This window comes from Phalangium opilio, unplaced genomic scaffold (assembly GCF_054372755.1).
Source record: "Phalangium opilio isolate 3A_F unplaced genomic scaffold, DU_Popi_V2 ptg000090l_1, whole genome shotgun sequence".
In the NCBI taxonomy this organism is placed as follows: domain Eukaryota; kingdom Metazoa; phylum Arthropoda; class Arachnida; order Opiliones; family Phalangiidae; genus Phalangium; species Phalangium opilio.
In genome coordinates, this window is record NW_028324195.1 from 3,788,709 (window position 1) to 3,804,552 (window position 15,844).

General features: G+C 39.8%; 1 protein-coding gene across 1 annotated transcript; it reads right to left on the bottom strand.

The window, feature by feature from the left end:
- Positions 1–9,984: 9,984 nt before the first annotated feature.
- Positions 9,985–14,628, bottom strand: LOC149645050 (uncharacterized). Its single transcript, XM_089850412.1, has 2 exons — positions 11,512–14,628; positions 9,985–11,316 (listed from the first exon to the last, which is right to left on the bottom strand). Exons 1-2 carry the CDS (start codon positions 14,626–14,628, stop codon positions 9,985–9,987), a joined length of 4,449 nt encoding a protein of 1,482 aa, XP_089706538.1.
- Positions 14,629–15,844: the final 1,216 nt, after the last annotated feature.

Consider the following 15,844-nt stretch of genomic DNA (forward strand, 5'->3'; position numbering starts at 1 on the left):
GTTGCAAGATAACAATGAAACGTATTGCAAACATAGAGCAAATCAGCAAACCCAAACAATTCATTAGCGATTAAAAACACATATATTTCAAATGATTTGTACTACTACTTTTACCTGTAAAGGTTAAGACTGCAATACGTTCACAGGCCTGCCTACAGCCACTAATAATTGCTGAAGATATTCGCATTATGGTAAACGAGTCGCTTACTTGTAGAGCTCAGTAAAATGGGTTAAGAACATACTTTTAGGTCATTAGAAGTATGTATTTAATTCAACATCACAAATCGCTGATGATTTCTGTTTAAGGCTTAGTAGGTGTTCATTTCGTTATGAGCGGCTAAATGTGCACCTGTTTTTCTTATTATCAAGGTTTATCAACTGAATAAATTTCCCTCCTTTTCCAAAATAATATTAAATTTTGTATGTTTTTACCTCAAAATGTTGGTGTTTTTCCAAACTATTGCTAATTAGCTTGTTTATTGTCACCTTTTTCCACACGTCATATCTATCCTAAAAAGCTGCCCAGGTTTAGCCACTGTATCTCTTTTCACATATCAAGCTCATTGATTCTTGTCGCAATGAATTTGGTTTTCATTATTTATTTTTATTCTATATATTATTGTCACTTGCCAAACGTATTATTATTCATTTAATTCAGTTAAAGCTTCAGGATATTAGACATATACATAGTAATTAATTGTTTCATAGAGTCTTACCCACCTTAAGGCAAACAAATTTGACGAACACAGATAACCCTTTACTTACTTTCAAAAGACACGTGTACTAACTACTTATTTCAAATAAATGTAGCAGACGAAATAGAACAGGCTTATGCGGTTAGCAAGTTAGCACTATGTTACAAAAGACCGATATTTTGGCCAAAGTTCCACAAGGCTCATAGTGACAATATTTATACATGTTTGACTTTCACTGAGTTCTAGGATCTTACCAAACCAAATAGTTTTCGGGTGCGCCATCTGGTAGCTAAGTTAGCCTACTAGTAGGTTTAAGTGTGTTTTGATGTTTGTAATGTCTTAAGAGCTTCATTCTTATGGTAGGATAAAAATTTCATTAGTAAATATCTCTTAACATTAGAGATGCTGAGAAAAAACTATAGAAAATTGCTGAAAATGTGTCATTTTTGATCAATGATTACTCTTGAACGCGAAAGTGAATTGAGACGCGCTTTTCCTTAAAATGTAGTGCAAATGTTATACTATAGAAATACCTAGAAGGATATTTGCGGTTTTGTCTGGTCTTTAAACAGTTGGTGTTCCGAAGTCAAAAAAAAGTAGGAACGAAATATGCAAAGAGTTGAACGGCGCACTTACAAATCATACAACACCTTTATGCAACCTATAAGTGAAACATTAAAACTCTAGATGAAACAGAATATGTTTATTACATTTAGAGTACAGGTTGGTATGATAAGACTATATTCCCGAACCCAACAATCCTACAGAAATTGGAAACGTGGAAGAACATAAAATAGAAGATACACGCTTTCTGCCGAATTTCGATGGTATCAGTTTGAACACCGAGTGAAAAACGAATATGAATAAACTGATTACGAATAAACTGTTATAGTCTTATCACACCAATATGCACTGTAAGTTTAATAAACATATTGTTTTTCAACTTGAATTATAGTGTTCCCCTTTTTCTTGGCATAAAGGTGCTGTATATTTTGTAAGTGCGTCGCTCAACGTTTTGCATATTTCGATCCTCTTTTTTTGGACATTGGAACACTAACTGTTAAAAGTCTCGGGGAAACCTTGGAGATCTCCACCGACCGTGGCTGTCCTCAGGGAGGGGTTCTTTCCCCTTTTCTTTGGTGCCTGGTGGTGGATGAGCTGCTGGGTCGACTCGGGGAGAGGGGATGTCACTGTTTTGGCTATGCGGATGACATCGCAGTGATTGTTACAGGGAGGTTCCCTACAACTATCGCTGCACTGATGAAATCTGTCTTGCATGATGTTGAGGATTGGTGTAGGGGTGTTAACCTAACCGTCAATCCCAACAAGACTGTCCTTATACCGTTTACTCGGAAAAGGACTAATGACCTATTCAACGATATTTCCTTCTTTGGACAGGTTTTAAAGAAGTCCTCCGAGGTCAAATACCTTGGCGTGACTTTCGATGCCAAGCTTACTTGGAAGTCCCACCTTGATCTCAGTATCAAGAAGGCCAAAATATTATTTTGGCGTTTAAGATGTTCAGTCAGCAAGTCCTGGGGCTTAAGCCCTAGCGCTGTAAACTGGATTTATACCAGGATCATCAGGCCAGTGGTCTCCTATGGAGCTCTTGTTTGGTGGCCCAGGGTTCGCCTTAAAACAGCCCAAGATGAACTACGCAAGCTTCAAAGGCTGGCGTGCATCGGTATCACGGGGTCCATGAGAACAGCCCCCACAGCTTCTCTGGAAATCCTTCTCAATATGCTTCCTCTTCACCTTTTTATTGAGGAGGAAGCTATTATGGGAGCCTGTAGGCTCAACAACCTCGGCTGGTGGAAGCCCAAGCATTGGGACTTCAGTCACACCAAGCTTTTCAGTGAGTACAGCAGTACTGAGCCATCACTCGTGATGGTCTCAGATAAATCTGTTATATCATACCACTTCGACAAGCCCTTCAGCGTGCACTTTCCCAGTCGCGCTAATTGGGAGACAACCCCAGTCCTCGGGACTGGAAGGAGTCCGTCTGGTTCACGGACGGCTCTAAGACGGACTCTGGAGTTGGTGCCGGGGTCTACTGCTTGACCAAGAAGTTTGGTTTTTACGAGAGCCTTGGCAACTATGCCAGCGTTTTCCAGGCGGAAATCATGGCCATTTGTTTATGCGCGGATTTCTGCAACAAGAAAAACTATCGCGGACGGACGATTCAGATCTATTCGGATAGTCAGGCCGCCCTCAAGGCGCTGAATCAGTGCCTTGTCGATTCCAGACTGGTGCTCAGCTGTCTGGATCTGCTGGGTTCTTTGGCTGCCCGCAACAAGGTTCAATTGCTGTGGGTGCCAGGGCACTGCGGATACCTGGGCAATGAGAGGGCTGATATGTATGCCAAAAGGGGGGGCTGAGGCGAAGTTCTTTGGACCAGAGCCTGCGGTTCCCATCCCCCATGGCATCATTCGCCATAGGATTCACTGCCGGATGTCTGCACTTCAACTGCAGCTCTGGCTTGACATGGATGGACAGAGACAGGCCAAGGAGTTTGTCCCGGGTCCTTCTATCGCTAGGGGAAAGGAACTGCTTGCCCTCACCAAAAACAAAATTAGGCTGGTCACCAGTCTCCTCACTGGACACTGCCGGCTGAATAGACACCTGCACTTATTGGGCATCGTTGATGACCCGCTCTGTAGGTTCTGCCGGGAGGTAGAGGAAACCTCCTCCCATATCCTCTGTAGCTGCGACTACCTCGCGGCCATGAGGTTCGAGCATTTCGACATGCATACTATGGAACCTCACCAGTTCTCTACTGTCTCGGCCAATCGGATTCTCCGATTCATCGAGGCGACAGGACTCTTCGTAGTCTAACAAGCTCGGGGCGCACAATGTACCCTTGGTATCGGTGCTCGGCGCGGCGACGCGCCACCCCTTCAACAATAACAATAACTGTTAAAAGACCAGCCAAAACCGCAAATATCATTCTGGGTTTTTTTATAGTATGATATTTGCACTATATTTTAAAGAAAACCGCGTCGCAATTCACTTGCGCGTTAAAGAGTAATCATTGATCAAAAATGACCCATTTTGTGCAATTTTTAATCGTTTTTTCGCTGTGTATTAAATAGTAAGTGGTATTTACTAATGAAACTTTTAACTTACCATAACAATGAAGCTCTTTAAACATTACAAACGTCAAATCACGCTTAAAACTATCAGGAGGCTAACTTGGCCACCAGATGGCGCACCCAAAAATTATTTAGTTTGGTAACGTCCTAGATTTCAGTGGAAGTCAAACATGTTTAAATATTGTCATTATGTGGCTTGTGGAATTTTTGCCAAAATATCGGTCCTTTGTAACATAGTGGTTAGATGGCACTATATACCTAAATTGCACCGAGCTTTAACGATAATTTTCACTGTTCACTGACCTTACACCCACGGTTCAGTGTCAACTAAAAACAAAACTGAACTGAACCATAATCTTTCCTAGATTGTACGAACATCCAATCACGGCTCAGAATCCAAAATAGTGGCGAAAGCGTCTCCGCCACTCAGAAAAGAGAATGCAATTTCGCTCCGGACCAATGAGCGGGGAGGATCCAAATGGGCGCGGAAGGCTAAGCCTGCAGAATACGGCGGCTGGTTTTATGAACAAAATGATCCAATGACCTATGGCCAATAAGCGGAAACATGTGTTCCCATTTCTTTCCCAAAAAATAAGTCTTTGACGTCATTTTTGGCCTATTTATTCGGTATAGAGACATTCTAATTCCTTTGACGTCTATAGTTTTTTGTCACCATGGAGTAATATTTTAGGAAATCAAACTTAATTTTAATGCTTTTCGACCGCACTTTATATTATCAGTCCATGAAAGTTCTCCACGTAAAAAAGCACTAGTGCACTTTACATGATTTTTAACGCAAGGAGCATTTTTAAATTTACACAAGGAGCCTTTTTATACTACTGAACCATTTACATGCACTCCTTGGTTTTAGCGACAAACGCGAACGCCGTTTTAAAAATATACATACATTTTTTACAGAGTAATGTTACAATATTATAGAATTTTACGCAGTATTGTTAAGACGTCTACTTTAATTTGTCTAAAGCTTCGACGATGGAGGAGATAATGGGCCAATTCCCATTTTTAAAGCTTGTTTGGGTCAAACCATCTTAACGATGAAGAAATCATTAAGGTAATAGAGAATAATCATTGAATTTCGATTGTGGTACAACTTTAGATTAGGATATCTCCCAAATTTTACGAAGTTTAGGGATGGAGAGGGGCTTGTATGTAAATAGTTTTTTAGCGTGTTGGAACGAGTGTTTGAATTTTATTTGTTATTTTGTAGATCGCAGGAATTACGTTAGAGTTGAGCGCGCACAACTTTGTCCCGAACCTGGACCCTGTCTTTGAACGACAAAACCTTTTGTCGAAACATTGCCTAGCAAAAGAAGATAAATTATTGCAACGTCAACGCAATTTTTCATTCCAACTGGCCTGTTTGGAACATGCCTAAAAACAGAATCCAGACGTAAGTTCGTTTTCTTATCAATCATAGGTACTTATAATGGGGTTTCATTTAAGACAGACTGAGTGGAATATCCTAGTTCTTGAAAACTAAAGAGGTGTTAAGACTGCATATCATAGAGATTTTCGACTGGTGTAGAATACTTCGTAGATGGGTTCAATTTTTATTTTTATGAGCACGTATTTTAAGATAAATGCTAAGCAATGCCTCGAGTTTTTGAGATGCTTTTTTTTAAAACGTATGCTTGAAATGGAAAACTATCGAAGGGAAAACATTATGCCTAATTTTAATGAATCAGTAAGAAATTCAGCCTTGTCTGAACGATACAAGACCCTCTTTGGTAAAGATTTCGCGGCAAACATACTAACAAACTATATAACGAAGAAAGTTTTGGTAGTGATATACAACGCTATAATCAACTAAAGGATATCAAATAATATAATACTTTTCTTTCTAGATTGAAGCAAAAAAGAAATTAATCCTTCGCACGGATATCAGCAAATCGGGGTCGCGTATATAAAAAACGTTACAATTTAACTTTTATTTCTTAGTAAATTGAATAAACAATTAAAACTTATTGACAATCAAACGAAAATTTATAAACATACTGTCCTAAATTTCTATTCCTGCCCACAAACACAATGGACCATTTGGAAAGATTACATACAGAAAAACCAACACAATGAGGTGGGCCCGCCGATGGGCGTCAAGAAGCAACTCATGACGGAGTCCGGATTTAATACACTACCATAATGGTATCTCCACCTCGGTATGTTGGTTTCTGTGAGCGCAATTTTCGAAGTGATCAATTCGTTCAAACAAAATATCTGCCATCTGGTTTCCACTTTTGCAGTGACTAGTTATTGTCTTTTTTTACGTCTATGCTATAAGTCACTGGAACCGCGATGAGTACCTTTCCACCTATATGAAATATATGTGTGATAATTTTTATGAATGGAACGCTTTTAAAGCCTTTAAATTGAATACTAACATGCCTAATCATAAAGCTAAAGGGTCACATCTCTAAAAAATTACTTTCCTAACACGTTTATCTAGCGAACCCAGCCTTGATAAACACAACCAAACTACTTCTAAAACTTTCTTCTACTGTTAGATATAAAACATGCAACCGTATCAAATTCGGTAATGAATTGTGACTATACATACGTCATATTCTAGGAAAAACATTTTAAGCCATGTTTGGAACCGTACTTTCTTTTGTGAGATTTAGGATGGGCAACCTATGAGTTTAGTCAAGAATCTGGATAGGCTTTTCTCCAAATATACAAGACGAAATGTACATTGAAAAAATTATAAACAACCTTCGAGGAAAGTGCCAAAACACAGATTATCATTGCTCTAGCCTTCATAAAGGACTAAAAACAGCTATTCCAAAGACTAAATAGAAAACCTTTAAGATAAATTAAAACCGGGTGTGACCCAAAATCCCCCCAGACTTAATCCCCCCGGACAAAATCCCCCCAAATCATAAGTTACGGACAAAATCCCCCCAAAACTCCTACTAGATGGACAAAATCCCCCCAAAATCATATTTAATGGACAAAATCCCCCCAAATCATATTTAATCGACAAAATCCCTCCAAATTATATTTAACGGTTAGGTTTGGTTAGGTTAGGTCAGGTTTGGTTAGGTTAGGCTTGGTTTGGTTCCAATAATTCTATGACACCTTTTCCAAAACATTCTCCTATTAATTAGCTGCCACTTTTTCCAAAATATTATCCTCTTAATTAGCTGCCACCTTTTCCAAAAGATTTTCCTATTGATTAGCTGCCACCTTTTCCAAAATATTCTCCTATTAATTAGCTGCAACCTTTTCCAAAACATTCTCCTACTAATTAGCTGCCACATTTTCCAAGATATTCTCCTTTTAAATAGCTACCACCTTTTCTAAAGTATTCTCCTTTTAATTAGCTAACACCTTTTCCAAAACATTCTCCTATTAATTAGCTGCCACCTTTTCCAAAAGATTTTCCTATTAATTAGCTGCCACCTTTTCCAAAATATTCTCCTATTAATTAGCTGCCACCTTTTCCAAAAGATTTTCCTATTAATTAGCTGCCACCTTTTCCAAAATATTCTCCTATTAATTAGCTGCCACCTTTTCCAAAACATTCTCCTATTAATTAGCTGTCTCCTTTTCCAAAATATTCTCCCATTAATTAGCTGCAACCTTTTCTAAAATATTCTCCTATTAATTAGCTGCAACCTTTTCCAAAACATTCTCCTACTAATTAGCTGCCACATTTTCCAAGATATTCTCCTTTTAAATAGCTACCACCTTTTCCAAAGTATTCTCCTTTTAATTAGCTACCACCTTTTCCAAAACATTCTCCTATTAATTAGCTGCCACCTTTTCCAAAATATTCTCCTATTAATTAGCTGCAACCTTTTCCAAAATATTCTCCTATTAATTAGCTGCAACCTTTTCCAAAACATTCTCCTACTAATTAGCTGCCACATTTTCCACAATATTCTCCTTTTAATTAGCTACCATATTTTCTAAAATATTCTCCTATTAATTAGCTGCCACCTTTTCCAAAAGATTTTCCTATTAATTAATAATATATTTAATACAAAACCACACAGTATGTCTGGTTATATATTTCTCAGAGGATTTTCGTTGGGGGATTTTGTCTTCTTATAATGATTTGGGGGGATTTTGTCTTGTTGTAATGATTTGGGGGGATTTTGTCCTACATTGGGGGGGATTTTGTCGCATTGGGTTAAATGGGGGGATTTTGGTATACAATCATTAAAACCGGAACCATGGTTTTCCTCGAATTACCTAACTTAGCACAAAACACTATTTTGCATGATGTGAGACCATGTCGGGAGTGTGGCGAACTCCTTTAAATCCAGGCTCTGGGCGACTCGTGTTGGCGTGTCCGCCACAGGTGACTTCACCCTGCCATCACCTTCAATGTAAACCTCAATCCTACCCTGATTAATCACGTCATAAAGCCTGACGAATCGCATCCTTCCCGAGGACCCTTATGGTCATTGAAACCCTTGATTTAAAAAATAAAACGTAGTTTTAATTTTAATTTATTTACTTTTCATAAAACTGAAAACCACTTTTCATAAAATTGAAAACCACATTTCAAATATAACATTAAGCTAAGATGACAATCTCTATAATAATCCCTAAACATTTCTGGATATACAAACTATCGAATCTTAATAAACATGTAATAAAATGTATGGACAACATATGTAAGATATCAAGTAATTTGAACAATAAAAAAAACCCATATTGCATATGGAGAAAACAGGTTCTGAGAAAACCCGTATGGGGGAAAAACCATTAGTACAATTAAACTTTTAACAATGTTACATCTATTCTGCCAGTTTAAACGATAAATGTTTCCCGGATAGTGTCCGAAAGAGACGTGTGTTCTTGGAAATACATAAATCAGTTTTTAACTCAAACTATTACATAATGAAATTAGGTTTTTAGTCCCAAAAATTAACAGAAAATAACAGTTCAGCCCCACTCCATGCAAAATATTTGAATCTTGGCGACAAGTTGTGCTCTAATCGTTAGAGGCTCATAAAAGTTGAACTTCCTCTTGCAAATGCGAACTGCCAGACTGTTCTGTAGTTCGCCTTCATTTGGCCCTAGTTTTTGTTTCCTTAACATTGAACGTGCTTAGCATATTAATTCGTCGGTAAACCTGAAACATTACTGACAGTCATTTTAATGATGTGCATTATACCCAGTTCACCCATTTTAAAATTGGTTTTACGTAATACCCTTTAACAGTTTAAAAAAGTCATATGACGTGTTTTTGCACTTCACTATAGACTGCTCTGCAGTTTGCCTTCATATGACCCCATTTGCTGTTCCAATACCATTTAAAATGTTTGGCATCTTTATTTGTCGGGTTGTTTCTTTTCTCCATTCCTAAGATCATTTTAATGTGCGTTAGACAAACTTTTGGTTTGCTTGACTTGTAATTAGCCTAGAGATTAGGGTGTGAAAGTTTCATGTATATAAGTCTATAATTTATAAAATGCTGCATTAAATCGCTTAAATGATTTTTAAACTTAACTGTACCTCGTTTTGAATATTTCTAAGATGAACTTTCTTGAGAAATCTCCATTAGAGGCTTAACGTGCTGGATGAAAAACAAGAACAATTATACTTATGTTAGTTACACCAAAATTAAGAACCTTATCCAAAATGGTTATACTTTTTTCAATCCTCATTTGGTCATGCCAAATTTAACAAACTCATCTACGCTGTTCACCATCCTAACCCTCTCTAGGGTATGTTCCACGCCAAGACCACAAATTTAAAATGCCTGGAACAAATATAATCTATTAAATAGTTAATTTTGGATTTGCAAAAACACACATGACACCATTACGACGAAAATAAAAGTTGTGAGAACCTTTAGGTTAGACTTGTCATTTCTATCTATCGCCCCTTTGGGGGCAATTCTTTAAACCTTTTAAACGAGTTATCACAAGTGATAACTATCGTCTAAAGGGTTGAAATCGCGAACTAAGTAAAGTATGTGACGGAATGTAAATGAACACGTCGAGTATAAAATCAACTAATTAAACTTTATTTGCTGCAAGATGTTACTGCATTGTTACCCGTGATAGAACTGACTTAATGCATAGATAGTATGCCGTTATATACAAAAGTTAAAAAACATTAAGTGAGATAATTAATAGACCAAAAAACTAGTTTGAGTATAAACATCCCGGTGTCCTTAAAATGATACATTTTAAATGGTAAATTGATTAAGCATGATTAAATTAATCTAATGGTAATAAACAGAGTTTCGTCACCGAACGTTTAAGTAATCTATCCGCAGTTTTTAAAGTTACAACTCGCACGCAGCCGTCATTCCCAGGATGAACATTTTGGACTCGCCCGAGTTTCCATTTAGTTGGTGGAAGGTCTTCATCTTTTATAATGACAAGGTCGCCGGACTGGACATTCCTCTTGAGTGAGACCCATTTTGGACGTTGTTGTAGTCGACTCAGATATTCGTTCCGCCATCTCCTCCAGAAGTGTTGCAATAGTTGTTGCCCCATCTGCCATCTTGATAAGCGGTTAGTTTTCACATCGGTGAGGTCAGGCTCGGGAATCGCGGTTAAGGCGTCACCAATTAGAAAGTGGCCAGGAGTTAGAGCTACCAATGAGTCAGGTTCCGTAGAGATGGCAGATAAAGGTCTCGAGTTGAGGCAAGCCTCGATCTGGCATAGTAGAGTGCTCATTTCTTCATATGATAAGGTTGTTGGTCCCACCACTCGTTTGAGATGGAATTTCACTGATTTGACGCCAGCTTCCCACAAGCCTCCGAAATGTGGTGCAGATGGAGGATTGAAATGCCAGCGGATTCCTTCGTCTGATGTCCATCGCTTAATCTTCTCATGGCTGGTTGAAGTAGATAGAGCCTTTAGGAATTCTCGCATCTCTCGGTTGGCGCCAATAAAGTTAGTGCCGCAGTCACTGTAAATGTCAGAGCTCTTCCCGCGTCGAGCAGTGAATCGTTTCAAAGCAGCTAAGAAGGCGTCAGCAGTCATGTCGCTTACGATTCCACTTGGATCGATGAACGGATTTAAGGACAGTAGTTTGCTTTTCGATGGTATTGGCTGAGTTTTAGCGAGGCAGTGAATTTCTTCATTAAAGACTTGTCGTTGAGCAATCTTTATCCAATGCTTGAGTGCTGACTCGATCTCAGTTGAGGTTAGTGGACCAGTGATTCTGTTTGCTTTGATGGTGCGTGCATTGTTGCCGAATCTTTGTACGTAGGCTGTTACGTGGAGAAGTTTACTGAGAGATGAACAGTTGTCAAGCAGGGTGGTATCAATAGTTCCATGATTTGAGAATATGGCCGTAGGTCGAACTTCCAAGAGACAATCTTCGGTCTCGACGGCGAGAGTACTTTGTCTAATTTCCGGACAGCGAAGAAGCCAACTAGGTCCGTGCCACCACAATGAATGATTAAGTAGTTCGATAGCCGAGACACCACGAGATGCGCAATCTGCGGGGTTGTTTTCGCCCTTGACATGGTGCCATCTTGCTTCAGGCACAGTATCTTGGACCTCGCATACTCTGTTGGCAATGAATGTCCTCCATCGCTGTGGTGGAGAAGCTCATTAGCCAAGTACGGTCATGGAGTCAGTGTAGCAATGGATTTCTGGGATTGTAATCTTCAAGGCATCTCGAATCAATTTCATCAGTCGGATAAGAAGGACAGCGCCACAAAGTTCCAGTTTCGGCAAGGATACTTGCTTCAGCGGTGCTACCTTTGTCTTAGCTGCGATTAGATGTACTTGAACGACCCCGTCTTCATTCTTCGTACGTAGATAGACTACAGCGGCATACGCTTTTTCAGAGGCGTCGCAGAATCCCTGAAGCCCAATCTCTTGAGAATGACGTTGCGACATATGGCGTTGAATAGCGAGGTTTTCAATCTCTGGGAGCTCAGATTGAAAGGTCTTCCACCTGCGAGCAAGGGTTTCAAGCAAGTGGTCATCCCAATCCAGTTTGAGCCTCCATAACTCTTGAAGTAATAATTTGGCTTGGATTATAACTGGTGATAGTAGTCCCAGAGTATCAAAGACCTTGGCTGTCTCGGAAAGAACTGCACGTTTGGTTATGCTGTCCATTTCCAGTGATCTGTTGACAATAAACGAAAAGTAATCTGCTGCCGGTGTCCATCGAAGACCAAGGGTCTTAATCGATTCATCGTTGTCGAAGTTAAGTGGACCTTGAATTTCGCGCAGATCTTCGAAAAGAGCGGCTAAGAGTGCAGGATCGTTGGAGGCCCATTTTCGTAGACTGAAGCCTGCTTCGTTAGTGGCTTGTAAGAGTTCACGTTGTAGTTGAAGTGCCATTTCTGTAGTGTCTGAACCGGTCATCAGGTCGTCGACATAAAAATCGTTACTCAATGCTTGAGCGGCAAGAGGATACTTAGATTGAACATCCAACGACAGTTGCTTTAGGACCCTAGTTGCTAGAAAGGGCGCAGAAGCAGTTCCGTATGTGACAGTGCGGAGTTCGTAATCCCGGATCGGTTGTGATGGATTAGATCGCCAAATTATCCTTTGTAAGTGCGTATCATTCGGGTGTACCAAAACCTGTCGGTACATTTTAGCAATGTCTGCAGTTATTGCCACAGCATAAAGTCTGAAACGAAGCAATAGCATTATTAGGTCTTCTTGGGTTTTAGGACGGACGTGGAGGACATCATTTAGGGAAGTCCCGTTAGCTGATTTCGCCGATGCGTCGAACACCACTCGTAATTTAGTGGTGCTACTGCTTTCTTTGAAGACAGGATGGTGTGGCAGATAGAAGGCGTTATGACTTGAATTCGCCTCTTCCGGCACAAGAGTCATATGGCCAAGTTTGATGTATTCCTCCATGAAGTTGCGATATTGCTCTAAGATACTGGGAGTAGTCTGTAGTCGCTTCTCGATGGAGGTAAAACTTCGTAGGGCGTGTTTCCTGGAATCGCCGAATTCTTTGTGACATTTTAGAGGTAGCCGAACGATGTATCTTCCTTCCTCGTTTCGACTGTAGGTATTGACGAAATTCTCTTCACATCGGCGTTCATTTGCGGTTAGTGCCCTTTCAGGACAGATTTCTTCCAACTCCCAGAATTTGGCAAGCTGCTCATCTATTGTAGTTGTATGTACTTTGATCCCTTGGGTCGGTTCAAGTAGTTTCTTTGATTCAATCGGGCCGCAGATCACCCAACCGAAGACTGTGTTGAAGGCGCCAGCTGTACCGGACTGGCCTGAGCACACGCCATCCCGCAATAGATGCATGTATACATCCGCTCCTAATAAGACGTCAATCGGCCCAGGTCGGTGGAAGGTTGAATCGGCCAATCGTAGATTCTTGATATGTGCCCATGATTCAACGTTGATAGGATGAGTAGGCAAGTCAGCTGTTATCTTCCTTAGAATTAAGGCGTTGACATTAAAAAGCAAGCTTCCTGTTCTTGGTTTCATGATTAATTCAACGCTTCCTCGAGAGGTACCGATTCCAGTAGCTCCAATTCCTCCGACCGCAACAATGAGACGTCTTCGCTTCAACTGCAGTTTTCTGTAGCACTGTTCATCAATAAAACTGACCTGTGAACCAGAATCCAACAGTGCGCGGACCGTTGCCCATTCTCTATTTGACAGTTGAACTTCGATAATGGCTGTGGCCAATACCACTTGAGGTAATGCACATGGCTCTCTGGATACCAAGGACGTGACGATACCATTAAAATTTGTGGCTGATTCTCCTGATGGTCTAGTATCTTGATGCAACAGCGTGTTATGATTGCCTGGACATTTTCGACAGCTTCCAGATTTACATTTAGCCAGTTGGTGATCAGATCGTAGACAGTTATAGCACAAGGAATGCTGCTTGACTATCTTCCATCTATCATCTGTGCTTGCTTTTAGGAGAGTCGGGCATTTGTAGACAGCGTGTGACTCCTTGCAAATGCTGCATCCTTCCTTTACTGAACCATGATGGGCAAGCGTGTTCTTCTTTGAGTACGGAACGATTTTAGTCTTCTGAGGATTGTTGGAGGCTTGGGATGACATCAATGCACGAGCACGTTGTTCCAAAAACAGTGTTAGCTCTTGAAATGTTGGTCTGCTGGTGCCGGTTAGTGATAATTCCCAATGCTTCCTGGATTCTTGATCGATCTTTTCCTTGACTATATACAGAAGAACCGCATCCCAATACTCAACTGGCTCCTTCAAGACCTTCAATGAACGAATGCATTCGGTTGTCGTATCAATAAGGCAGCGAAGTGCTGACGATGACTCTTCCTTGATGGCCGGTTGACTGAACAATCTTTTGAGGTGGGCGTCGATTATCTCTCTCGTGTTGTTGTACCGATTCAGGAGAATGTTCCATGCTTCAGTGTAGTTTTCATCAGTGACCAGGATTGATTTAACAAGTACTGCAGCTTCTCCTCGTAGAGACATCTTTAGGTATTGAAGTTTCTGCGCATCAGACAATGATGAGTTGTGGACGGTGGCAGTAAACAAGTCATGGAACGAGAACCATTCAACGTGGCTTCCGCTAAACGTCGGTAATTCCATCTTAGGCAGTCTTATGTCCGCAGTTGGTTCGGCTCTACCTGGTTGTTGTGTTATTGCAGTTTTTTGACTCAGAAGATGGTTGAAGTAGATACTGATTTCTTCTGCTCGTCCAATGAGTAGATTGTATTCTGCTTCATGTTGATTGAAGGCTTCTGCTGGGCTTTCAATTATGATTCCTTCTTGTATGATTTCCAAGTCGTTAAGAACTCTATCCGCTCTTTCTTGGTATGTCTTTACGGCGGTGACTGAGAACGACTCCGGTGTATTGTCATTGATGATGGTTTCCAGTCTTGTGAGTTGACCTTTAATAGCACGACGCTTACTGAGTAAGGCTTCCATGATGAAACACACTTGATCAGCTAAGTTCCTCAAGTACTTAACTCTTCCACGCGAAATAACCGTATCCTCTCAATTCAGTCGTAAATTGAAGAGATGTAACGAGGATCCGGCTCGACGGACCAAAATGAAATCGCGAACTAAGTAAAGTATGTGACGGAATGTAAATGAACACGTCGAGTATAAAATCAACTAATTAAACTTTATTTGCTGCAAGATGTTACTGCATTGTTACCCGTGATAGAACTGACTTAATGCATAGATAGTATGCCGTTATATACAAAAGTTAAAAAACATTAAGTGAGATAATTAATAGACCAAAAAACTAGTTTGAGTATAAACAGGGTTGATGTCAAGCTCGTGCGTTCTATGAGAGCGCGATATCTAATAGGCTATTTCTTCTATGTCTCTATTAACTCTAATGATTTGGTATAGGAAACACGGAGAAAAACTTACGTCATTTACACTTTTTTGTCATAATTTTGAAATATGCTATAAATAAAATACAATTAAATGTGTAAGGAAAAGTAATGTTTCAGATTTTTAGCACATATACCGTTTAGGATTTGCAAATTATAAAGACAACGATGAGAAATACTATCAGCACGATTGAAGTTTTGACTGTCTATTAGGTACATGTTGTAACATGGCTGCCAGATTCCTTGGAGTTTCTACTCCTTGATCTGGCAGGGTATATATGCCTCCATGTTACATGCTCCTCCTATCAAAATCTTCTGTGATTTTTTTCTTTTGTTAGTCAGTCAGTATTCAGCTCTCGGAGAGAGCAAGTTGTTTTGTCGTGAAACAGTCAAAGTGTATGACTAGTTCGGGTTTATCCCTTTTTTGGTTTTCAAGTACAAATAAAAGTCAGAATTATTTCTTCTATTTTTGGATCTAAAACTGTAAGTTGTCTTCAATTCATTTTTTATGGCCCTCGGGAGAATCTCCCTATTTAGTTAAATTCTATTGAGGGTTACATAAATGGCGTTCGAACAGGGACTCGAAATGACTAGGCCTTAAGCCTTGGTCAGTCCCGTATTAAAAAACAGTTTATCATAGTTGGTATATCTGCCCCCCACGTGACGGTAAGCCTCGGCTTCCACGTTGGTAAATAATTATAGATAGTTAATTTAATCTTAATTAATCATAATTAATTTTAATAATAAATTAGAAATAAAATTATCTACATTATTAATGTGTTGAGTTAAGATAACTTAAA

Bases quoted from the DNA above. Each gene is read 5' to 3' on its own strand.
- LOC149645050 (XM_089850412.1), bottom strand. From the start codon at position 14,628: ATGGAAGCCTTACTCAGTAAGCGTCGTGCTATTAAAGGTCAACTCACA. The intron at 11,317-11,511 runs GTACATCTAATC...TCTCCACCACAG, and splicing joins ATGAAGACGGGGTCGTTCAA to CGATGGAGGACATTCATTGC.